The sequence below is a fragment of the Pteronotus mesoamericanus genome, unplaced genomic scaffold, assembly GCF_021234165.1.
Source record: "Pteronotus mesoamericanus isolate MK-2021 breed Mesoamerican mustached bat unplaced genomic scaffold, CSHL_Meso_final scaffold_232, whole genome shotgun sequence".
NCBI classification, from domain to species: Eukaryota; Metazoa; Chordata; class Mammalia; order Chiroptera; family Mormoopidae; genus Pteronotus; species Pteronotus mesoamericanus.
Window position 1 is genome coordinate 8,484,514 of NW_026555311.1, and position 26,506 is coordinate 8,511,019.

The 26,506-nt window shown below is 40.9% G+C and overlaps 1 protein-coding gene and 1 non-coding gene across 5 annotated transcripts in view; one reads left to right on the forward strand and one right to left on the reverse strand.

Moving 5' to 3' along the window:
- Window positions 1–2,069: 2,069 nt before the first annotated feature.
- Window positions 2,070–26,506, reverse strand: part of NPNT (nephronectin) — an 81,187-nt gene continuing 56,750 nt past the window's right edge. For all 4 annotated transcript variants that reach the window (XM_054591656.1, XM_054591654.1, XM_054591655.1 and 1 more), the window contains 4 exons: window positions 14,923–15,009; window positions 14,337–14,435; window positions 6,514–6,770; window positions 2,070–5,048 (listed from right to left, as the gene is read on the reverse strand). In XM_054591656.1, coding sequence (XP_054447631.1) covers window positions 4,938–5,048; window positions 6,514–6,770; window positions 14,337–14,435; window positions 14,923–15,009 — 554 coding nt within the window. In that variant the 3' untranslated portion in view covers window positions 2,070–4,937. The remainder of the gene's footprint in view (window positions 5,049–6,513; window positions 6,771–14,336; window positions 14,436–14,922; window positions 15,010–26,506) is intronic.
- LOC129085464 (small nucleolar RNA SNORD31) lies at window positions 9,467–9,533 on the forward strand. The gene has a single exon (XR_008530716.1). It is a non-coding gene; the product is annotated as a small nucleolar RNA SNORD31 (small nucleolar RNA).

A 26,506-nucleotide genomic window follows, 5' to 3' on the forward strand; every position in this document is an offset into this window, starting at 1 on the left:
TACATTCTCTGATTTATTTTACAATTAGAAGTTTGTACCTTTTGACTCCCTTCACTCATCCTCCTCCTCCTTGCCTTCCCTTGACCTCTGGCGACCACCAGTTTGTTCTCTGTGTATATGAGCTAGGGTTTCAGTTTTCTTTCGTTTTGCATTTTTGGGGGTTTGTTTTAGCTTCAGATTGCACATATAAGTGAGATCATCTGCTATCTTTCTCTGATTTATTTCACTGAATGCCCTCGAGATCCATATATATTGTCACAAATGGCAAAATTTCATTCTTTCACAATTTCTTTACCCATTCATTTGCATGGACACTTAGGTTGTTTCTGTAGCTTGGCTTTTGTAAATAATGCTACACTGAGGAGGGTGCATATATCTTTTCAAGTTATGTTTTCATTTTCTTCACATAAATACCCAGAAATGAAATTGCTGATCACATGGTAGTTCTATTTTTAAAAATTTTATTTTTTAATTATAGTTGACATACATCAGTATACAAGTGTCAGGTATACAACATAGTGATAGGACATTTATACACCTTATGAAGTGATCACCATGGCAAGTCTAGTACTCACAGGACATCATACATAGTTACTACAATGTTGTTGACCGTACTCCCTAAGCTGTACTTTACATCCCTGTGACTATTTTTATACCTAGAAATTTGTAATCCTTAATTCCTTTAAACTTTTCCACCCTTCCTCCAAACCTAGCTCCCATCTGGTCATCATCAATTTGCTTTCTGAGTTTTTTTCTGCTCGGTCTATTCATTTATTTCGTTTATAGGAGTCCACATATAGGTTAAATTATATGGTATTTGTCTTTCTCCATCTCACTTATCTCACTTAGCATTATACCCTCTCAGCCCATCTATGTTGTATATGGCAATATTTTATTCTTTTTATGGCTGAGTAATAGTCCTTTGAATATATCTACCACAACTTCTTTATCCACTTGTTGATTGATGGACAATTAGGTTGCTTCTATATCTTGCCTATTGTAAAGAGTGTTATAATAAACATAGAGGTGAATATATCTTTTGAAATCAGTGCTGTGGATTTTTTTTAATATATACCCAGAAGTGGAATGTTGGGTCATAACTTATTACTATTTTTAACTTTTTGCGGTACCTTCTTACTGTTTTGCATGATAGTGGTATCAACTTACAATCCCACCAACAGTGCACTAGGGTTCCCTTCTCTCTACAACTTCAGCAACACTTGTTTGTTCACTTATTGATAATAGCCATCCTGACAAGTGGTAATATCTCATTGTGTATTTAATGTGCATTCCCCCGATGTCTAGTGACTTCAAGCTCCCTTCATAGATGTTGACCAGTTATATATCCTCTTGGGGGAAATGTCTATTCCGGTCCTTTGCCCATTTGTAATTGGATTGTTTGGATTCTTTTGGTGTTAAGGTATCTGAGTTCCTTATATACAACTCTCATATACCAAGCTACATTTACAGCAGTTTTTTCCCCAATATTATTTTGTGTTGGTTTTGGTGTACAGCATAGTGGTTAGACAATCATATACTTTACAAAAATGTTCCCCTTAATATTTCCAGTACCCGCCAAGCACCATACAAGGTCCATCCAGAAAGTATCTGTCCATGTAATATGAAAAATAGAGACATTTATTAAAGAAGGTACAAGAAACATTGTACTTTCTTAACCTACTCTGAAAACATGAGCTTTCTCAAATCTCCTAGGAATGATTAAGAAGGATCTCTTAGGCAAGAGAATATCTCAGAGATAAAGAGAACTGTAGTTTTTCTTTACCTTTTGCTTAATGTATATACTTATCCAAAACTTTAGTGTCCTAGCTAATGTTGGAAAGAAATTAAGCATATGCTCTATACTTTTGTAGGGGGACTAATTTTTAATCTTACATTTCATTATTTTTTTAAATTTAATCTTTATTGTATTTTTTATAGTTTTCTTCATTAGAAAATGTTATTGGAATATGAATGTCATAAATTAACAAAATCAACACTAGTAAAAAAGGCTTTTCATTTGTATCTATTTATACCTTTACTTATAACTTATCCTGACTTTCCATAAAATTTGAGGCAAATGTTACAATAAAGTGAGATATAAGAAAGCTGAAGCCATTTGCTAAGCCATATAGCTAAGATGTTATATGATCTGATCTCTTTTCCTGTTCATGCTGAATAAATATCTATTTATAACCTAGAAGCATAATAATGTGGGCAATATCTTTGTCCCCAATCATGTAAGCAGTATATATCCCCCCAATTAAAAGAAATTCAGAACAAAAAGAAATAGACATCTGGTATTATTGTTTTTATTTACAAAGAATTATTTTTATTTGACTGTTTGGAAAACCACTAACATTTTTCACTTTAGAAAACATTAAATAATAAACAAGATGTTATACAGTACTTTGGATAACTTCTTTCGTCAGTTTAGTGCAATGAATTATTGGCACCTAAAAGTGAAATTTTCAATATTTTCCCCTTTCATCTTCCATTGTGCAGTGATATGACCAAAAAGATAATGAATCATTGAAAAAAGGCTCTCAGGCCGTATTTTCTGGCCCCTACTCAAAGGCTCACTGATTTATACTCCCCTCCTGCCCTGCCTCCACCAAGTTAAATGACAAGAGATATACCATTATACCTATTGTTCAAAAAATATTACCATTGTGGAGCTTGGGAGATTCAGTTGATAGAAACTGAATTAGACCCATTAGGAGGAGGAAGGGGCCTGGCAGCTGTGCTGGGCATGGCCCTCTCTGTCAGGAACGGAGTTCAGCTGTCACACACACTGCAGAGAGGATGCACCAGTTAGAAGGCTCTGCAAACTGTGTTCTTTGTTATGGTCTTTTTAAAAATCTTAAGTATCATCCATTGGGCAAGTGAAAGGGTTATATTTACTCAAGAAAAAAAAAATAAACACCACCACATTAGGACATTGAATACTAAAACACGTTTATTATAATCTTTTTGGAATAAATATATATATATATTTTTTCCTTTCTTATTTTAATACTGCTAGGTTTGCCATAAAGGGAGAGACATTTTAGTGAGCCCAGCATTTGGTCGACTTTCCCCTTTTTGATTCCTCTCCATCAGGAGTCAAAGAGGGAAATGCCTAAATTAAACCCCGGCCTAGTCCAAATGACTCAGTCCTGGAGATTTTCATTACATAGTAATAGGATCAAAATATCTTTTGGGAGGTTCTATAATCTGTTACTCTAACTTGAATGTCATTAACCATCTGAAATACACAAATTTTTATCTGATTTTTTTTAAAGCCTCACAAAGAGACAGAGAGAAGGTCACACTTCTTTATAAGGGATTCTAATTTAATAACTGTCCCTGCCAGAAAATGCTCCCTCATACTCCAGTCTAAGCCTGTTTCCTCTTGTTCTATTCTTAGTGCATGTGGAGAACAGCTGGTCACCATCCTCCCTGTACCAATCCTTCATACACTTGAACACCCGCAACGACTTGCCCTCCCTCAGTCTTCTCTTCTCCAGGCCAAGTAATCCCAGCTCCTTTACTTTTTCATCATAGATCTTTTTTTTCCACCCCTTTAATCATCTTTGTGATTCCTGGCAAAGGTAGCAGAAAATATTTTGATTAGTTAATCAGAAACGAGGAAAAGCCTCAGTAGTAAGTTGCATTTTAAAAGTTATATACTTTTCATATAAAGTTAAAATACGCAAGGAGGAAACATGTCAGTTGAGGGTTCCTAGATCTTAGAATTCTAATCTTGACCTGTTGTTCTAGTGTGCAAGTGAAGCCTGTTCCAGCACATTCAGTACCTCAAAGCATGTGACTTGCTTCCTATCTGACCCTGACATGACAGCACAAAAGTTATCAGCTGGACCTGCCTAAATTTTCACTGATTTAAAAATTAGTATGAAACTCTATTCCAAAGGGGCTGCTCCCATGCTTCTCCACATCCTATTTCCACAAACAGAATCTTTCCTCTGAAACAGCCAGAACTTTTACCAAGCTTCTTACAGATTACCAGAGAGGACCAGGTTACTGTGGTAAAAGCTGTTGGTTTTAAAGTGTAGCCAGAAACAATGACAGTTTTATATGCTAATTTCAGCTTCTTGTCTACCTAAATAAATGGTTTCTTATCCTTTGTAAGGATCAAACAGAAGGTCATTCAAACATTCATCCCTTCGCTACTACAACCTGACACCTCTTCAAATTCCTCCTACTACCAATATAAGGTCATAGAACTGGATAACATTTCACCATGTATTTTTTAATTCAAGAGATCACAAGCTGCCTTTTCTTTTGCAACTAGAGTCTGTAAATACCAGGAACACGTAACTACTTAATATCAATAGCACATTTACATTTACACAAAACACAATACTACTAACAAGGAATTACGTGCTCACTTTACATAATTGTCTTTAAAAGAAAAATTCAGATAACAAGATTAAATGCATTTTGATATGTTGCACACCCTTCTTTTATAAAGTGAATGGCAGTAAAAGAGTTCAGATCAGTCCAGTGAAGTGGAGAAACAAGTTTCACAAGCACATTGTACAACATATCTTAGGGGAAGTCAATACTACTCATGGTACAACACTGAACAGATAACAGAATGCCATTTGCACAAATTTCTTTTGAAGACGTCTCCCATAATCTGCTACAAGGAACGCCTTGTAACCAGGATGAAGGATGGCATAGGTCACACAGGCTGAAGGCCAGTTCCTAAAAGGTAACACCCACAGAGGGACTGCATGTGTCTACAGACGCCCCTTTCATTTCCGCGAGGGGGTCACTTGTTCATTGGGATTGCACAAAAGCAGGCCGAAAAGATGAGGGTCAAAGACCAGACGTTCTCTGACCCACCGACCCACTCTTTTCCTAGGCCTGACAAAAGGGAGAAGACAGGAGGTGAAGATTAGAAAAAGAAGAGGGAGCAACATAGGAGTTCATTGCTAGTTGTGGAGTTGCTCGCGTTCTTCAGAGCAGTGGCCTTTTCTCAAGCTCACATCATCCAATCCAATCTCCCCAGTGTGACCACGCCTTTTTTCACCTTTGAAGATGACCTAGGGAGAGAATGTACACACTGATCAGGCCTACTCTGCCCTTCCCAGTGCCTGTTCTTTTAGCAAAATAAGGCAAACTTCCCCAAAACTAAATAGTAAACGTACTTAACAGAAGGAAAGACTAGAGGACAGTGTCACTGGAGGCTTGCCAATTAGTAGAAACTTAAATTGCCATTAAACTGTTAGTATTCAGAATCGGTTATCCTTCAAAAGCCATTCTAAACTATCGACTACCTCAATTTAGGAATGCTTATGATGTGGACACTTCCGTCAAAGACTACAGAGGTCAGAGGCAAAGAGTGTGAGGGAATGTAAACGTGCAGAAGTTGAGAGCCAAAAATCTAAAAGATCACAGTCGTGCAGCCTGATGCTTTCCGGCTCCTCCACTGGGTTCAAACAGCTTTGTTGCAAAATGGAGCAGAATCGAACTCCATAATCTAACCATAGTGTTGTTTTACCTGTGTCAACACCAAGGACTTTCACTATTCTAGCATTTTATCTTTCATAGCACCGTTGCTTCTTTGCGGGGTGGGGGGGGCGGGGGCAGTTAGAGGGTGGAGGGCGCAAGCAAAAAGGGAAAAGGACTCCTGGGCATGGACAAGAGTGAGGTGGTTGCTGGGGGCGGGGGGGGGGGAGTGGGTAAGGGAACTAAATGGTAATGGAAAAAATATAATAAAAAATAAAAGCTAAAAATATAAAACCAAAAGAAACCAGTCTATGCTGTGATTTGAAATGATTTATCTTGTTTTATTTCTCCAAATATATAAATATTAAGAAAAATCACACTAAAATAAAATTCCAGAGGGATAAAAACTGTATTAATGCAGTCTATCTTTTCTTTCTAAAAGAGTTTCTAGAAACTATACCTATAGGCATAGATGTAGAGTATAATAGTTAAAGTTTTATAAGCATCAACATAAAGAAGACACTTTTTCCGAATATATTCATTATTTCAGTGAGATGTTACAGACTCCAGATTGCTACATATGACTTGATCACTTGAGGTAAAATTTATCTATTCAATCAAAGCTTTTCCCACATCCTGTCCTATTCAACTAGGATCTCTGTGGCAAAGTGGGGGAGAAAATGGAATTTAAAGAAACATTTTGGTACAAAAAACACTTCAGAGTAACTCATTGTGGTCAGAGTTTGAAGTATAAGGAATGAAAGGAGATACCCTTTGAAGTTTTTGTTAACATTTTTACTTTTTCAAATTTTTTTTTTTTAACTAGAAGTAGGAGCTCAACCCCAGGTGAGGAGAGCAGTAGCAGTCACAGATTATAATGAAGAATTACAAAGAAACAAAAAGTGATTAAAGAAAGAGGCAAGGAATGGAGTCATCATACCCAGAAAAAAACACTAACTTCTGCCTGAGCCCGAGTTAAGGAAGAGTAAGGCTTCTTCCAATTCTGACCCCCTGAGTTCTCCTCTAAAAGGAAAAGCTCTCAGTCTGCCTTCTACTTACGCTCTTGACGTCAGCCCCTCGCAGGGTGATCTGCGTCTGCCTCCAGCCACGGCCACCGTTTCTTCCCCACAGGGCGGCTCCATGGGCACCCTGTTTCCTCACAAACACCTGGAGCGTGCCGGAGTGCAACCCAGTTACCTTGTGCCTGAATGACAGACACAGGTCCCCTGAATGCATGAGGTGGCCGAGAGGTAGCACCAAGCGCGCCGCTTTTCCCCCGGGGCCCTTGGCTGCTGAGACTGTCAGATACTGTCCACCTGCAATGGGAAAAGCAGGGCCGTGGGTGAACGTGCCGACATCCCTTGCTAGCACACACAATATGGACAGGAGTCTCACTTTTTTTCTTTGTCTTGTTTAAATAAACTTCAAACTGTGACAGTCATTTGTAAAGAATTCCAGATTACCGAAGGAGAAAAATATGGCTTATTTCTACGCCTGTCTCAAATTCCACAGTTTTGTGTTTACAGAAAACACTTGCTCTTTGTGCTCATGGAGAGGACAAGTTATGCCAAAGACACGCAATAATTAGGAACCCTAACACTCAGAGCACTTCCAGTGGAATATGATCAGACACACACAGGCATGCACAGACACACGCCTTCACCACCTCCTGATCCTCACCAAGTGATGATTATGTTGTCAGGCTGGCGGGCTGATTTGGCGGTTGACTGAGTCGCCGGGAGAATTTTCTGTGTGGATAATTAACCTCCAGGCAGCAGGGCAGGTGGTGGTTTAAAGGGTACTACATCTGTTTATTATCTCTCCCCTGTGCTTTTTAAAAAAACTCTAAGAGAAAACAGTCCTTTAAAAATGCCAGAACTTGCTCTGCTTCCCCCCACTGGAGAGCACCTCGCCCCAGCAACAGGCAGAGGCGCTCTGGAAACCCTCCAGTTTCCTGGAGCATGGAATTTCATTTGAAGATAAGTAGTTTACAATGTTTTTATATCATAACAATTATATAATATATAATGTAATGTAGTATGATATACATGATTACATATACACGAACATAAAATGTTAATGAAAACTGTCACTTTGGACAGGTCACTTTGTCTTCAGATCCCTTGGGCTATAGAGTTCGCCTTCCCTATTGTTAGATAAACTGCAATTAAGGGGAAGAAAAGTCTGGGCAGCAGGGAGTGGGGGAAGCTGCTTCTCAGGAGGGAAAGTTGCAGGTAGCATTTTGAAACTCAATCCAAGCACAAAGGACATTCCTCTCAGGCTGTTTTATTGTAGCCAACTGAAAAACACCCTGTTTCAACACTGATTTATCCATGGGAAAATGTGGCCGGAATGCTGAACACATGTACCTGGAAGCCCCACTTATTTTTCAATGAAAAGACAACCCATTTTTTTCTTATGCCTAATCTGTATCAAACATGATAAGGTTTGGGTGTCCTCCTATTTTTCAAGTGACCTCTCTTCCAAGCGCTCTCTGAGCAGTCACAGACCAAAGAGGTGGTTCCTGGGCACTTTTTCTGTGCCAGGCAGTGCTGAGGGCTCTGTGGGCAGCATCTCACCAACGCTGCCAATAAGCCTGTGAGGGGAAGGCTTGTCTTTCAGAGGCAGAGTTTAGGCTTTGAGAGGTGAAGTCACCTGAGGTGTTACCCACTGACTGCAGAGTAAAGGCCTGGGTTCAGAGCTGCCCTACCCCCAAGTCAGCACTTGCTGCCTCAGATTGGATCTCTGGTTTGCGTGTGTTTCTCTCCTCTGGGAGATGCGTGCTCTTTGATGTCAGGACCAACTGTTCCCCCAAACCGCCCCATTACGCTCCTAGCATATGGTAGGAGTTCAATGCCATTTGTTGAATAAATAACGTTCTAAGAATTCAGGGGAAAAAAATCCTGCAAGGAAATAGAGCCCTGAGTCATGTACTTGAATCATCAACAATAAACACAATTTCTTACCCTCATCCCACCATCCCCATCCCCCCAAATTAATCCAAATGGTATTTTAGGCCAAAATATTTAGATGGATTGTATGTGTCTCCCCATAAGTTAGCTTTTGAATCATCACAGGTATTTGGGTTAAGACTAAGATAGAAGGTTATTACAGTTAACCTGCAAGTTTTAAGAAAACAAGGATTACCTTAAGTCTCTGTGGAATGTATACTAACATCACTGCCAGATGCTGCCTGTGAGTAAGGAACCTAACAAACCAAAGCACCCGGATAAAAGAGCCAGGCCTCAGATGCAGCGTGTGGTCAGCGAGGCCAGAGCCACGCGGCCCCTGCGGAGCTGCTCTGTGGACATTTATGCAGTATGATAACTTGCTCTTTTTGTAAATATATCAGCCATTTTTCTATGCCAACAAGTAGACATTTTTCAGAGCTGCAAGTATGCCATTAAAAATTTAGCCATTTTTTTACTGAAGAACATTTGTTTCCAAATTTCACTCTAATAGTATTAAAGCAGTAAGACAAAAAAAAATTTGCACACATGAAAAGGACTGTCCCCTTTTTACCTAGAGCTTACAAATCAACAAAAAAAGAACACAAAAGAAAAATACAAAGCATCTCAGAAAAAAAATGACTTAAAATGTGAAAAGACAGTCAACTTCTCACAATAAATTAAAATGAGATGACTTTTTACCTATATGCTTGGCAAAGATTTTTAAAAGTAGTTGAATAAGGTCTGTTGTTGGGATGGCCCTTAAACATTTATTTGTGGGAGCATAAACTGGTATAACCATTATGAAGGGCAATTTAGTAAAATCAGAATTCAAAATGCAAGTTCCCTTTGATTTAGTATCTCACATCTAAGAATTTATTCTACAGATACATTCTATTCAAACATGTATGAAGTAATATGTATATAAGGTTTTCACTGCAGTATTGTGTGAACTACCAAAAGGCTGGAAACAACCGAGATATTCCCCAGAGGATGGCTGGTTAAATACAAGGGAACATCTGAGGAATAATGGAGTAACAGTCATGAATAAGAATGAGGGTGTTCACGCCAGTGATGAGTTCAATACCGCCCCAGTCTGATCACTGACTGAACGGTATTTTCTGAGCTGTAAGAAAAATAAAATAAAAAACAAAAAGAATGAGGGTGTTCAGTGTGTATTGATACAGGATAGTCTTCATCAACAATGGCTAACACTATTTTAATGCTAACTCTGGGACAAGCACTGCTTTAAACACTTTACATATGTTGAACAGATACTTCTGATTACCCCCCTTTAAGAGACTTGCCCAAGGTCAAAGCTAGTGAGCGGTGGTGCTGGGTTTCAGGCCAGACATTCAGGCTTTATTGTCCTTGTTCCTCATGTTATCTCTTAAGATATAATACCCTTACATGACAAAAGCACAGTACAGGAGAGGGTGCTTGGCTGTTGTAAGGACAAATAGGTCTTTAGGAAGGTAACCAAGGAGCTGGTTGCGTCTGAGAAGTCAACTGAGAGCCAGGGCTGGAAGGCAGCATGTATCTTTACTGTTGGTTTATTTTTCCACTTACAAGTATTTCAAAATAATGCTTTTTAATGCTGCAATAGACATACTTGTATGTACACGCTGGCATACCTATTATCTATTTAAGTGAATTCCTTGTAGCTAGCAGTAGCAGACAGAACACTGAGTCGCCTTTATAAGCCCTGATCCCCAGTGATCAGGGTTCCAGAAGCAGAGCCCCAGGTCCAGCCTTGACATCTGCAGGAGGAGGTGTGTCTTCAGGGCCCAGCTACCTGCCTTCAGTGAATCACCGCATCTGTTGGCAGCACAACTCTCCATTCTTTAGAGCAGGGGTCTGCGGCCTGTTAGGGACCGGGCTGCACAGCAGTGGTGAGCTTGCCTGTGATGTGCCTGAATCATTTGGAAACTATCCCCTCCCTCACTCCAGTCCGTGGAAAAATTGTGTTCCATGAAACCGGTCCCTGTTGCCAAAAAGGTTGAGGACCACTGCTTTAGAGGAATGTATTAATTTCATTATCTCACAAGTTAGTTTAAGATTGAATGTGATAAACAAAACCCAATGAGCACCAGGCAGGGCAGCTAGCAAATGCAATTATTTACAGTGGTTTCTCAAATTTGTAAGTTTATTTAATTGAGGGTTTTCTCTTCTCAGAGATATTAGCATATAAGAATATTTCCATATCTGGATCTTAGATAATAAATGCACATCAAAATCAGTCATAACTGTGGAAATCCAAACATATGCTTCTTCACAAATGGTATAATCTAAATAGGAACAAGTAAAGCATTAGCTTGGTAGTTAGATGATACACAGAAATAATTCATTAAATTGCCTATATTTACAGACACACAGCCTCACTTAAACTCCTAGAAGAAAGATGGGCATTTTCCTTAAGAAGCTTTATTAGTATTTTTCCATCAGTATATGGCTAGAACTCCCCAGCACATTCTAAAAAGCCCGTCTGCAAGTTCACCTTGGAATATGGCACGCACCCCCATCCTTCTTCCAGCTCTCCGCCCTCCTCTGGTCTGCCCTTCCAGTTTCCAGGCTGGGGCCCTGCTGCTCACCGATCTCCTCGGGACTACCTGGGGCATCCCACTCTGAGACAGAGCCTCTCAGAGCTGGTGCAAGAACTTTTCTAACCCGACACCCACCCAGTGCTCCAAACAGCATCTTGCCATATGTCATCCAGGCACATGCCTCCACTGACAGAGAGCTCCCTGCTTCGATGTCAGCCTGAGCCCTTTGTAGAGAGCTCTCACTCTTGGGAAGTTCTGTCGGAAAGTGAAGCGAACTCAGTCAACCTGTGTTTGCCACCTACTGATCTGACTTCCGTCTCTTTGTGGTCACAGAACAACGGTGACAGATGTTGTCAGTCAATTATTTGAACAGCAGCCCTGTTCCACTATTTCTTCTCCAGGCTACACATGTTGGCTTCTTCCCCTGTCTTTCCATAGGCTTTGAGACACCTCTCCATTCAGGTCATTCTGAATGACCTACACTTATCTCTATTCTTCTCAGACCAGAAAGAACCCACCAAAGTGGAGTTTCCATTCTGAAAAAAAAAATAGCGTATTCCTAGGAAAATAACCTAACTTTTTGGCAGCAACAACTCAGGATTCACTCATTGATTTCATTATCCACTAAAAACCTAAAGCCTTTCACACTTACTACCGAGGCACTTTCCCCCGCCCCGCAGCTGAGTAACTGGCTTCTGGGTGTGCTCATCCCCATTAGATTTCATCCTCCTAAACGAGACCCAACAATCTAACCTCGTGGAGCTGGTTGTATCAGCACAGTCCCTTTCTCCTCTGGCTTCGCGACATCCACAGTTTGGGTAGAAGGCCTTTAATAACCAAAGTCAACATGTAGTTCACCCAAGTCATTGGTAAAAACCCAGCACAGCCCCCAAAGGGCGGCCCCCAGAGCCAGCCACCAGGAGCTCTCCAGTCATATCCCCGCAGCCACCCTGTCCTTCCCATTTGTTCGGTACTATCACAAGCAAATCACCATTTCCAACTTTTTTCTGCTGACATTTTCACTTCCAATTCTCTTCTCATTTTTCTATCAGAGGGCGAGTGGAACGTGGATCACAGCAAATTTAAATATTCACATATGAGATGAATAATAAGGAAAGTACTCAATTGGTCCTATAAAATAGTTTGTAAATTCTAAAAATCAAGTATTTCTCTGTCTACATAGACTATTTACATAGATCTGTAACAAAATCTTTTGAGTTGATTTGGTGTGAATTACTTTCTCCTGTGTGCCTCACTTGAAGGAGTTATTCTTATGACCATGAACATGCACGGCTGCTCACGATTCTTCATTCTGTGGAAACTACCCCAGGTCAGTGGCCAGTCAGGTCCATGGGGCTGACATCTGCTAACCAGGCCGTGCGCACTACCGCAGGAGACCGAGGCCGGCTGTCGGGGAGGGAAAGCCCCGAACCCTGCTGCAGGCGTCCCGGCCGCTGATCTGCCTCGGAGGCCACACGGCAGCACAGGGAGGTCTGGAGGTGAAGTCCGTTCTTTTGTTCTGTGACCTTAGGAAATTTACGTAAACTTTGGGCCTCAGTATTTCCTTTGCAAAATACAAACGATATTACCTGCTTTACAGGGTGGATAAAAGGATAGTAAATAAAATTAATGAGATGATGGATGACTCAATACTATAGTAGGTATTAAATAAAGGTTGGTTTCTCTCTAATTCAAAGATACATGTGACACTAATAATAATGTTGTCTCAAGTCACAAGGACATAAAGTACAGCATAGGGAATATTGTCAATAATATTATAACTATGTGTGGTACCAGGTGGGTACTTGAATTATCAGAGTGATCACTTTGTAAATTATATAACTGCCTACCACTATGCTGTACACCTGAAACTAATGTAAAATAATATTGAATGTCGAGTGTAATTAAAAAATCAAATTTAAAACTATATAGCCCTGACTGGGTAGCTAAGTTGGTTTAGAGTGTCATCCTGATACACTAATGTTGCAGGTTCGATCTCTGGTCAGGGTACATACAAGAGGCAACCAATGAATGCATAAAATAAGTAGAACAACAGCTCGGTGTTTCTCTCTAAAATCAATAAATATATCTATCAATAATAATAATAATAATAATAATAATACTGTCCTGCTCAGAGCTACCTTCAATGAACGAGAGTTAACTGGAGAGTGAGAACGAGAGGGGCTGTTCTGTGAGCATCCGTGCATGTCGTTAACAATTATTTTATGGCTAAAAGAAGTCTAAACAAATTTTTGAATTTGTAGAATATTCCTATTTTTAAAAGCTTATCTCAAATTTTTATCTTAAAATATGTCTAATATTTCAGTCTTAGAGATATAGTGAAATATTTTGGTCTAATATTGTATTCTAGTATCTTGTTGCTCAAAATGTGCATCAAGGATTAGCACCACAGGTGTCCCCAAGAAGCTTGTCAGAAATGCATCGAAATCTACATTTTAACCAGGCCTCCCGCTGATTTGTACAAATGCTGAAGTTTGAGGGTAACTGGTTTAACAGAGCATATCCTCTCTCAAGTTAACTTTTGTGTGTTTTGTGTTCTTCTATATAATACCTGGGATGGTATTACGAACTAGGCTTTTCCTTAACATACTTTTTCGTTAATACACTTTTTCTTGACATCTTGTCTCTTTCATTCCTAAATTTAAAATCAGGACTATAAATAGCAAAAAGTAGCAGCTAGACTCCTCATCCTCCCATTAAGTTGACATCATCCATAAAAGATTTAATTACTTAGGGGAGGGAAAAAACCCAACAGTATGTAGCTTTGCTTTCTGGAACAAGACAAGAAAACACCTTGTAAGTATTAAAATCTCGAAGTGTGCAATTTAAAAGCCTGTTAATTTTCCAAGGAACTATGTCTAAATCCACCTTACTAATAACATTCTCTAGGACTAAGTAGTGGTAATTTATAACTAATTTCTCCAGTATCCAAGTTAGATTGATTTTTTTCTTCCAGAGAGGTATTCACAACTTCACAGAAAAACAACAACAACAACAACAAAACGACATAATTGAGAAAATACCCAAGGGCTTCTACCATGACTGATTCACCTTTTACATTTGGGAAAGGGGCACGACAAGTAACCTGAAATAGGTTAGAATAAGTCCACGTGTTTTATTTACCAAGCTGTTTGAGAGGTACTCACTGGCCTTTTAATGAACTACTCATCTTCCCATCACATAATTCTAGTTGACAGCTAACAAATTTAGTTCACTTAAAAAATGGAATATATGAATGTTGGACAAGATGCTTCATTACCCTCTTTATTAGGTGAACACAGAGATGTTACAGCACACTTGATTGGCAGAACTAGGGTCTTCCAATAGGATCACGTTGAGATGCTTCCTAGGGCTACGTAATTGGACTTACCTGCTGGATCCCTCACTGGTTCCCAGTGCAGGTCACTGTCTTTTTCTCTGATCCACCCACAAAGCCCATGGTCAAAATTGCAACTGTGTATGAAGACACCTGCAAGGAAAAGACCAGAAAGACAAGTAAACCACAACTAACAACAGAAATGTATTTGTTAACAAGGGTGTCCATACACGTGCTCCCTCCTATCTGCACTTAACTAACCCACCAGAACTTCTCTCCAGGAGGTCAAAAGGAAATCACACGAATCCTTTCTCAGCACAATTGGGCCTATGTGCTCAGCTGTAAAAACACAGCACACCAATGTTGCCAAATTATGACCTTGTTACATCATCACTTATAAAATATGATTTCCTCCCCAGAGTTTATATTAAATGCTGTTTAATATATTTCTAAAAAAGATAGTGATGACTCAATTATCTGTGCCCAGCTGATTTAACTGCAGAGAAAATCAAGTGGTTAAAAAAAAATCTATAATTTTCCCAGGTGTAACCTAACAATCTACAATTTAAGAGTTAGTTTCATGAGACAAAGGGAAACAATACAGTGTCATTCTAATGGTACTAAGAATAAAAGTATCTACCTGGATCATCCTTTGCTTCATCCTCTGCACTGACTCCTCTTTCAATTTCAAATATTTCGAACAAATCATTTGAAGGATGCCGCGGAACTGCAAGAGAAGGAGATGGTTTTGATGAGGTTTTGATAAAGACGCATTACCTTGAATGGGGGCAGGGGAGAAAAACCTGGGCATTCACCCATCTGGAAGAATGCAAAATACTTAATTACACTGGACATGAAGATTCACAAAGTCTGTTCTACAGTGATGTATACTGTAATATTTATCTGGGTAAAAATAAAACATGGTTTTCAAAAGTTTCTAATATTCAACATAATATATATTAAAAGGTCTTCATCTGAAAAATACATTTTAAAAGAGCCACCAATTACAAGTAAAATATTAATCTCTACAAAATTCAAAATTTCTATCTCTTTGAAAGATACACTATGAACTGTAGATTAAGGATGTTTTAACTGAAATGCCTGGTTTGGTTTTCTAACCACAGCATCAACTTCCCTCCAGTGAGCATGGGGCACGCTAGTCTAGATTTCTTACCAGGGCCTGCCTTGCTTGAGCAGGTGCCTTGGCTCCTTTAAGGTCAAATCCAAAGGCCTTGGTGCAGCACTTGCCATCTCCCCCCACCCCGCCCCCAAGTGCCCAAACTTGTCATTCATTTTCGGTGTCTGACCCTGTCCCCAGCTTGAGATGTTCTTCCTGCTAATTAACCCACCAAACTTCCCCCGCTTCGTTCATTGCCAGTGTAAACATCACTGCCTATGTGAAAACTTTCATGCCCCAGCAAATTAAATTCTCCCTTGTAATTCACAGGCTCCTGTGTCCACACCTCTATTCCACTTTCTCATAGACTTGCCATTATTTACATACATGTGTCTCTGAGGTCCTAGAGGGCATCAATCATATCTCAGTCAGGTGACATTTCCAGGGTGTGACCTGGTGTCTGTACTCAATGAGTGTTTACTGAACAAATGTGAAGATCTTGTTAAGAAACCCATGGACTATGTCAACCCTTTTCCTCATGGAAACCTGTGGGACAGAGCTTAAGAATACACATTTTTAAAAATGGATGAATTTAAATCTTAAGTTTTTCATTCCTTTAATGTGTATTTGATTGCCACCCACATGCCATGCGCAGTGGGAGGCCGAGGAGACCAGGCAATAGGGGCAAACAAGACCAACAAGGGCCCGGCCCTCAGGAGCCTGCACGCTAACGGGAGGGGCAGACCTACGCACGAAGGTCAACGAACACGATGATTCTGAATGTTGATAAGGGCCAGGAAGGAAAACACCAGCAGATGGCACGGAGAGTGGCCAGGGGGAGAGTGGGGAATGTGGGGGGTGGTGGTCGTGGTGAGTTCTTGGCCAAAGACCAGGGAATACTCCCTTTCCTTTGACAGGACTTAAACGAATTATCTCTATAGGGCAGAGAGTGAAAGATGTAGAACACCGAGGAATAGACATAAAGTCAAAAGCGTTCTTTTTCGATGATGTTCCTGTTATTTTTAGCAAGAATTTTTAAAATTAACACTCCCATATTATTTACACTGATATTTTTCAGCTTCCTGCTTTGAAGTTTTTTCCTGCTTGTTTCAGAAGTCCAGCCGGTAAAGCCCCGCCCCGCTGCCCTCCCACACGCTCACACACACCCAGCCTGTGAGGGAAGAGCAGGGAAGCTAGCTCAGAGGCAGGCTCTGGGGACACAACCTGCTCACAGGTGCTGGGGGCGGGGGCCGCAACTGCCCTCCCTCTTTTACACCCAGATGACTGACAGCAATAACATCCAATTACAGCTTTTCTTTCTTTCTTTGGGGCTCTGAGAGGGAGACTGCCTTTTTATCTGCTGGAAATCCTATGAAGTTGTAGGCAAGCATGCTTCATTTCTGATGACAAAGTTAGAAAAACTCTTTAGAACCATCACTTTATTGTTCCTTTAATCTTGTTGTAAATCATGCAGATTATCTCTGGATTGGAATAGCTCAAATCTTAAAATGCCATATTTTAGGGACATTATGACAATTTGTCAGCTCTCTTTTTCCCACATGTCAGATGGCAAATAGGTCTTGGTGCAGGGAGATCAAGGAGGTCCTCTCTGGGGAAGCACCATTTGGACGGAGAGAGGAAGAACATGGAACCTTCCAAGCAAAGTGTTGGGATGAGGGAAGAGGGAGCATTTCAAGCCTCAGTGCAAGGAAGAGTGCTCAGAGCAGTTGGGGAAAGGGGTTCACAGTGGCTGGATGATGCTGAGAAACAGAACGCAGCCTGGGAGGAAGCAGATGGGAAAGGGAGGGACGAGATCACACGTTTGAAAACAGCACCCAAAGAGTGAGTCATCAGACAACTTGCAAAGTGTGAGACGGTTCATTAGTATTTTAAGCACTACGACTCCAAGAACTATTTATTTCAGCAGCGGAAGATCATACACACCTTCGCTTTAATTCATTGGGAAACGTTCCAAGGAATTTAGAGACCAGAAATGCTCAGCAGCTATTAGTTCTTACAACTGTAACCCCGCCACATTGTTTAATTAACACTCTTTCCTCACACATACCAGCTTAGATTACCAATAGCGCCCCACTGCTGTGTCAAGAGAAAATACTGAATGAAATAAGCAGTGGGGGGAAAAAAAATCAAGCAGGATCTCCACTGTGTACAAGAAAAATGAACGAATAAACCAAAAACTCAGACTAGAAAAAAGAATGGTAAAAAATACACCAATATGCTACTCCAGCCAGAGTGGCTCAGTTGGTTGGAGCGCCAACCCGTAACCAAAGAGTTGTGGGTTCAATTCCTCAGGGCACATGTCTAGGCTGTGGGTTCAGTCCACCTGTCCAGACACATCTCAGGTCCGGGTGCATAGAGGGTGAGGGACACCGGGGTTGGGGGGCTGTGCAACAGATCTATGCTTCTCTCTCGCACGGATGTTTTTTTCTCTGTCTTCCTCTCTCCATCCCTCTCTTTCCAAAAAGCAATGAAAAAAATGTCCTTGGGTGAGGATTAAATAAATAAATATACACCAATATGCTAATAGTGGTAGTCTGATTATTCGAAAGAAAAGTGATATTTTCTCATTTGGGGGGGGGGTTGTATTGTATTTTATGATTCTAAATTTTAAAGATTGTTTATAAAAAGAATTTCTATTACGAAAAAACTTAACCTAAAACATTGAAAGAAAAGAGAGTTCCATGAGAACACATGTACATACCCTACCCCATAGCAACTATGTCTGTTACTTGTGTTTTGACTGCTTTGTAACTGTTGTTAAATATGAGGCTATGAAACTGAAATGTATTTGTGTAATTTGAAAATATTCTTTAATCCAGAGAGCTAGTTTAATAGATGCAGAAAATTTTAATTAAATGATGAGCCATGCCTGAAAACACAAGTATAACCAGGATAGATGCTGATACCTGATTTTCCTACTTATCCTCCCCTGCATTGTATTTTGGCTAATAGCCAATTTTAATACATACACATATATTTTACAAAAACAAATACATATCAACTATTCTCTGTAGTTGGACCATTAATTCTCAGATTAGAATGGTATAATTTCAGAGATTAAAAAAAGGATGGGAAATCTAACATTACAATTCCTCTTTTCAACCCCCCCCCCCCGCCCCTTTATTCCATCTACATGCTAATGCAATCAGTCAAGAGAGTGGTCATTCATTGCATACCAGGCACTGGGCTAAGAGCTTGTCGCGCGGCAAAGCGCATACTCTTGCCTTCACAGGATCTACATCCCAGACATGAAGACACATCTGACCATTTCCCTGGGTAATGAATGCTGTAAACGTGAGGCAGAGGAGGCTATGAGGGCAGGGGCGAGGAGAAAGGGGGCTGGCTGGCTGAGCTGCAGGGGCAGGGCAGGTGCACGAAAACCTCTGAGAGGCAATGCTAACCCCAGGGCGGGCCGGGCCGGGCGGGCAGGACTGGCCGCTGCCAGCTGGCGCCCTGGAGAGTGGCGGGGCGTGGGGCAGCCTCCGCGCTGCAGCTGCAGAGCTCGCAGGAGAGGAAGGGCACCAGGTGACTGAGGCAAGCAGGCTGGGCTGGGCCTTTTAAAGCCCCGTAAAGATTTTCAACTCTGGTAGAAAGTGGAAGCCTCTGGAAGATTTTAACAGGGCAGTGCCAAGATGAGGCACAGCATTGTGGCTGTGGCGAGGAGAATGCACAGGAGGGAGAGGACGTCAGAGGACAGTTATGGCCAACATAAACTGAAGAATTAGTCTTGAAAACATGTATTGCCTACAATTTTTCCTCCCACCGGTTAATGTTTTCAACTACCAAAAATATCCCTTGCCCATTGCTCTTACAACCTTGCGCATGAACCACACGAAGGGGTGCACAAGCCCTGAAGGGAGGAGCCTGCTGGAGGAGGGCGCAGGGGGACCGCATCTGGGGCCCGGGTACTTTCCTGACGCCGCCGGGGAGCCCTGGGGCCTGTGAGAAGAACCAGCCACATAAAGAAGTAGGAAACTTCTTAAAGTCTGGCCCGGCACTTTCTATTAAATATATTCCCCCCATGAATATGATAATATTAATATGTAACCAGAGTTCATAAATGAGGTTTCCCAAATAGTCAGTTGTATATTTTACCCCCAAAAGCGCTGAGAGTAAGCACAGCGAGGTGAATGTAAATATTATCGTACGCACCTCCCACTGTCAGCCCACTCCCAAAGGGTAACTACAGCAAAGTGTAAGCACTATTTATTAAAGGTAGGTTTGCAAATTCTGTCTCTGTTCTCAGGTGACTCCCATGACATGACCCAGGCCAGTTCTGGCATTTGTTGTTGAACTAAAAGGTTAAAGATAACAATGTCTTAAATTCTATGCTTAGAGGTTTAGTTCATCCAAAGAGAATGACACACACTCCTAATTAACTTTCCTAATATTCTCAAGGCACTTTCTGGTGGCAAAACCTAGGGATTTTAGAGACTACAGTGTGGTGATGAATGACAAAGATTTTATGAGGCAGCCTTGCTCTCTCTCCTCCTCTCCCCACTTCCCCTCTCCCACCCTCTCCCCTCCTCTCTTCCCTGCCTCCATTTTCCCTCTCAAGATGAAGAACACATGTATCACAGCTTTAAATCACCAGAGAGAAGCAAACAAGAGGGACTGGAAGAGAGTTTCTGAAATTTTCTTAACCACATTAGAGAGAATTCCTAGCTCTCTACTGATTACAAGCAAAAAAAGGAAAAGGTTGCTGGGCTCCACAGAAATAAGCCCGAGTTTGCCAAAGCTTTCATCCCACAGGAAGACTCTAAAATGTTCAAAACAACACCTTTGGGTGAAAGGTAAAGAGCAGAACTGGAAAAAATCAAATCGGTGGTAACAAGTGGCACACAGACACAGCCACTCGATAATAAGCCCAATTTTTGTGACTCTCCTATTTCTCCTTTAATAAAGTTTCAGAACAACCTCAAGCGCTGCCCAGGAGAACAAAACACCTAAAAGATGGTTCTTCTGCAGGTATGACCACAGGATGGTCATGCAACTTTTCCACATGAAGAGAGCCCTTTGCAGGGTTTTGATTTCTTTCTCTCTTCTAAGCCAAGGGGGCCCTTAGAGGTTGGCTTCTGTCAGGGCCGAGTCCTCCACACCAGAACGCAGGTGGTGAGCAGACCCCAAAAGGTCTGCTGGGACTGGGTGCAGCACAGTCACCTGGGGTGCTGCAGAAGCCCACGGACCATGGCGGACAGGTGTCAGTGCCCTGAGGCCAAAAGAATCACTTAAACGGAAGATGGGAGGCGGTTATTTCTGATATTTATCAGACCAACCATGTAAATTTCCCTTCTGGACATTGTCGCTGAAAAGGCTGTTGTCACTATTTGCACAGCAAAGAAGTTGAGGAGATGCTGTCTCTAACGTCACAGCTGTTCACAGAGGTACTAACACCACCAAAACAAACAGGACAGACCGATTATTTGGTCATACATGAAGTTTCAGCTTTCTATTTTCATTTCGTCCGCTCACCTAATAGCTTGTACTTGCAAATCAACTTGTTTCAAAAGGATCCGGTTAGCCAAAAATATTATTAAAATTTGAATGAACCATAATAAAAAACACCAGGAAAAAATAAACAGAACAAGAACACAAAATAGGGATGTATTTTTCTACGGTAAGTAGGAAATGCTATCGTGACCATTTAAATGAATTCAACAACATAAGTGGAAGTAGTAATAGCTAGAATGAGTTCTTATTTTATGCCAAGCACCAGTGTAAGAGTTCATATGCTCTCTCTCATCTAATTTCACAACAGCCCAATTAGGTAGATGCTGTTATTATCCCCATTTCCAGATGAGGAAACAAAGGCATAAAAACATTTAGTGACATGACTCAAATAACAGAGTGACCATGAGCACAACACTTTTCATTACAACACTGTAGACAAATGCGCTAGAAAATATAACTAGAAAAAAAAAAATCTGATTTCTGCCTTTGGTCACATTCACCAAGAACTCAATTTATAATTTCCAGAGAGAACTATTTTTGTTGTTGTTGTTGTTGTGTACCAGGCACTATAGGACCCAATTAAAATATAAATCCAAAATCCTGAAAACTTTCAAAATGCACAGCACCAGATCCTGACCTGTAGGCGTTGACAACTTACTCCTTCAAAACACAACTAGAAATTTAATCTTCAGGGAGATGTCAGGCATCTCTTCAGGGTCTCTGTAGGCCTTGCTGTTTACTAGAAAGCAAACTAGTTTGAAGACCTTTTCAACCCTCAGCGGAAACAATCTTTTTACTCATCACTATAGAGAATCAGAAAAGAGACCATATTTCCATGACTCAGGGCAATGTAATCACACCAGCCACAGACTCTGTCAAATCTGTTGAAGGGAAATGAGAGACAGAACCTGTGGACAGCATGCAGCAAAGTAGCAATCAGTAATAAGGAAACAATGTTCTTTTTCCTGCATGGCACTTGGAATTTCAACACATCCTCCTGATTATAGAATAACCTAGCAACAGTGAGTCTGGTGTCTGATATGGCCACTCATGAGAGCATCTGATACATGTTACATTATATTCTATAAATAATCTTTATCTGCAACACCTTTCTTCTTCACTTTCTATGAGCCAGATGCCACATGCTACATTTTAGGAACAATTGCTACATTTTAAAACCCCACATATGGCTAATTCTGTCTCCGTTGAGGACCTGGTTCTGCTGGGTTGGAGCTGCCATCGCAGTTTTTACAGCCCTGCTATTCAGTGTGGGAGGCAGGTCAGCAGTCCGACCCGTGATCTTGTTAGACCTTGCAGAATCGCAGGTCCTACTACAGCCTCACTGGATGGGAGGTTTCATTTTCTCAAGACCCCATGTTTCTTGTCCACACAGCAAAGAGTGAGCAGTACTTCCCTGGACAGCCTGATGTAGCTTATGCATTGGAGGGATTAGGGACTTACATTTTTAGACCATAGGTCCCCAACCTTTTTGGAACGAGGGACCAGGGTTTCGGGGAAGACAATTACTCCTGGGTGTGGGGGAGGGGAAGCAGAGCTCAGGTTCTTACCCGCACTTGCCTCACACAGCGGATGAGGGGGGTGGGGCGGAGACAGGAGGTAGAGCTCAGGCGAGCTTGGCTCCAGCAGGTCCCTGACAGGCTGCTGACTGGTACAGACTCAGGGAGTGGGGGTGGGGACCCCTGTTTCAGATAAGCATCCTAAATTACTGTGGTTCAAACGGGCTCTGAAGACACTCAGAAAAAAAATCTGCTTCCTGGGCCAAGTGATATTGTATTCCTTGCAGTAATCGGAGCCTCCTAGCTATAACTGGGCACTGACACTCGACTGTAAAGAAAAATTTGAAAGGTTAAAAATAGAAGTTAATAAAAACTTTAAATAATTTTTATTTTTATTTATTTTTTGAACGCTAATCCTAACAGTAGCCCTTAGCCTAATTTTGTTTTGTTTCTTTTCTTTTCTTTCTTTTTTTTTAATTCTCACTGAGGACATGCTCACTGACCTAGAGAGAGGGAAAGGAAGAGAGAGAGAGAGGGAAGGAACACCGATATGAGAGAGAAACATTGATTGGTTGTGTCTTGTATGCACCACAAGCTAGGCAGGCACGTGCTCTGACCCGGAATTAAACCTGTGGCCTTTTGGTCTATGAATCATGCTCTAACCAACTGAGCCACAATGGCCAGGGCCTTTAATAAATTTTTAAAACCAGTGTGTTCTAAATCAAATTAGCCTGAGTAAGAATTAGAATCTGCTGACGTACTTAAAAACAAAACAAGATAAAACAAAACACAAACACACTGCTGGAGACAGTGGGATTCAATTACTACTGGCCCCTCTCCCATGGAATTAGTGCTATACTGAGTTACTGTGGCTAATGACGGGGGGAAGGAAAGAATTTTTAAAAAACCAAAAGCTTAGCATGAAGACAACAAAAAGACAATAGAAATCACCCCAAATATCATAAACTAGATAGATCCATGGTTACCATTTTGGTCTCTTTTCTTTTATATTCATTCAGATATATATATATGCATGCATTTTATACTGAAATGGGACCAAATGGTATACACAATCTTGTATATACTTTTCACCTAATATTTTTATAACATGGGTGTTTTCCCAACTCATTATGTATTTTTCAAAAAACATCAATGCAGGAGAATCAAGATGGTGGAGGAGTGAGTGGAAGTCACACTGATCTCCTCCCAGGACCAACCTGGAATTACAACTAAATTGTGGAGAAATCACCGGGAACAAACAACTGAACAATAGTGAGAGAGGAGCCTTATAACCTCGGACAGAGAGAAGAATCAGCTTTAGAACAACCTAACTGGTAAGAAGTGTGGTGGAGACTCAAGAAGGCAGGCGGGGTGCCCACGGGTGGCAGCACCAGAAGGATACGGAAACAGCCAGTTGGATCCCCTTGAGAAGAGTGGGGTCTAAACCATAAGTGGGGATCTCCAGCCTACAGCACCAGAGCCTAAAAAGTACACAGAAAACAGCCAGCTGCAAAAAGCAGCAGGGTTGCTTTCTGCCAGAGACAGGTGGCTGGAAAAGCAAAGAACCGTTTAAAGGGCCAAGACATAAATTTTTATTTGCAGCCACTTACCCTGGTCTCCAGCAAAGGCGGGGGCAGAGTGGGCTAGAGATACCTGAGGAGAGACTGGGGAAGGAGGCTTTGGGGAGAGAACTGAAAGAGGAGCCGGCGGGATCCTGGTGCTGACTCATCCCCCATGAGGCAGCAGCCATCTTACTCAGGCAGAGACCACTTCCCCTGAGCAGCAGCAGCATCAGAGGACCCAATACCCCGCCCCCAGGAGGGACTCTCCCCTGCCGAGTTGTCTAAGGCAGCCTGCTGAGTGCAGAGGGACTAGATTAACAGCTGAAGGAGACAGCCACAGACAGATTCCTGGAAGTTTCAAACAGACTGCCTAAGGTCAGACAGGGACAACAGCTGACACATCAGAGGCAGATCCAGAAAGTAAAAACAGCGAAATAGCAGTCTCCTACCGTTGAATCCCACACCACAAAGTCAGGAAATCAAGACAGATCAACTTAAGAAGCAGAAGCAGAAAAGAAGACTTTCACATATTATGGGAAGACAAATATGCCCCACTCGAACAGAAAGTAGGAATCCCCACAAAGAGAACTAAACGAAATAGAGGCAAGTCAACTATCAGATATTGAGTTCCAAACAACGGTTCTAAGGAAGCTCAATGAGCTCAGTGAGCTCAGAGAGAATTACCAAAAACTACAGGGAAACTATAAGGAACCTACTGCAAACTATATCAGCATGAAAAAGTACATAGAAACTATCAATAAGAGACAAGAGGAAATGAAGAATACAATTTCTGAATTGTGAAGAACACAGTAGAAGAAATCAAAAGCAGGCTAGATGAAGAAGAGAATCAAATCAGTGAACTGGAGGACAAGATAGAGAAAAGCTCCCAGAAAGAGCAAGAAAATGAAAAAAAGTCTCACAAAGAATGAAGAGGCGTTCAGGGAAATGCAGGACAACCTGAAATGTAATAATATCCACATAATAGGGATACCAGAAGGAGAAGAGGAGGAGGAAGGCATAAAGAAGCTGTAATGAAAAAGTAATGATGGAAAACTTCCCTAATTGGAGGAGAGAAAAGGTCAGACAAGTCCAGGAAGCACAGAGGGTCCCATTCAAGAGGGACCCAATGAGGGCCACTCCAAGACACATCATCATTAAAATGGCAAATATCAAAGACAAACAGAGACTCCTAAAGGCAGCAAGGGAGAAAGAGGTAGTAACATATAAGGGAACCCCAATACAGCTAGCAGCTGATTTCTTAACAGAAACACTACCAGCCAGAAGGAAGTGACAAGAAATATTTCAAGTTATGAAAAGCAAAGGCCTGCGACCAAGGCTGCTCTACCCAGCAAGGCTCTCTATTAAAATGGAAGGTGAAAATAAGGAGTTTCCCAGACAAAAGATGGCTAAAAGAATACACCTCCACCAAACCAGCACTGCAAAATATGCTTTAAGATGAAGAAGAATCTATGAATACCTTATTCCTTTCACAGTTGCCAATACTTGATATTACCAATATTTTTATTACTTAGTAAGCTGATTATGACAATGATGTGTTATTTTAATTGCTCCTTTATTATTTGTTGAAACTAAACCTGCTTTTGTATATCTCTTGCCTATTTATATTATTTTTAAAAAGCTTTAAATGACTGTTTGGTATTCTTTATCCATTTTTTGAGTAAATGTTTGTAGAATTTTTTCCCTAAAAAAAAAACCAAACCAAAACAAACCATTAACCCTTTTTTAGATGTGTTGCAAATACTTTCCTATTCTGCTAATTGTCCTTTAACTTTTTTATATGTATATTACTGTAGAGTCTTAAATGTTTAATATAGTCATATTGTCAATATTTTACTTTATAGCTCCTGGGTTTGAATATTTTAGTTCAGGGTAAGAAATATATTATTTTGTATTTTCTCCTAAAACTCCTTAGATTTTCCATATTGAATTTGAACTCACCTAATATTTTTTGTATAATGTGTGAAATAGGGCTCTATATTTGTTTTATTTCAAGTAATAGTGGTCCATGCACCTTATTCGTTGAATAAGCCTTATTTCCCCCATTGATTTGAAATATCAACTTAATCATATATTACATTGTTAGATATATACGTTTGTCTCTAGAATGTTCATGATATTTCATAGATCTAAAAAACAAATCAATGCATAGTATTTCATTATCTTGCTAGACTTGAATGCATTTTCCCCTATCTTCCTTTACTTCAGGTTCTGCATAAAGTATTCCTTCTTTTCTTTGCTACCTGCTCTAATACCAGATTTTTGCTTTTGGTTCTTGGTTTCCAGCTTTTTAGCAATCCCTTGCAGCATACTTTTGGTGTCCAGACAAGCATGCCACAAAGTAAACAGATCTTTTTGCTCTATGTCTGCCTACTGCCTTCCTGTCCTCCCAACTCTACCCTCCCACCGGATTCTTCCAGGGTCCAAGCCCAGCACGCTGGTGTCAGAAACCATGCAAATGACAGCTAATGGGAGAAGACTATTCAGTTTTGTGGAGACTGGTCTCTACACTTCTTAGTTCAACTCAGCCTGACCTGA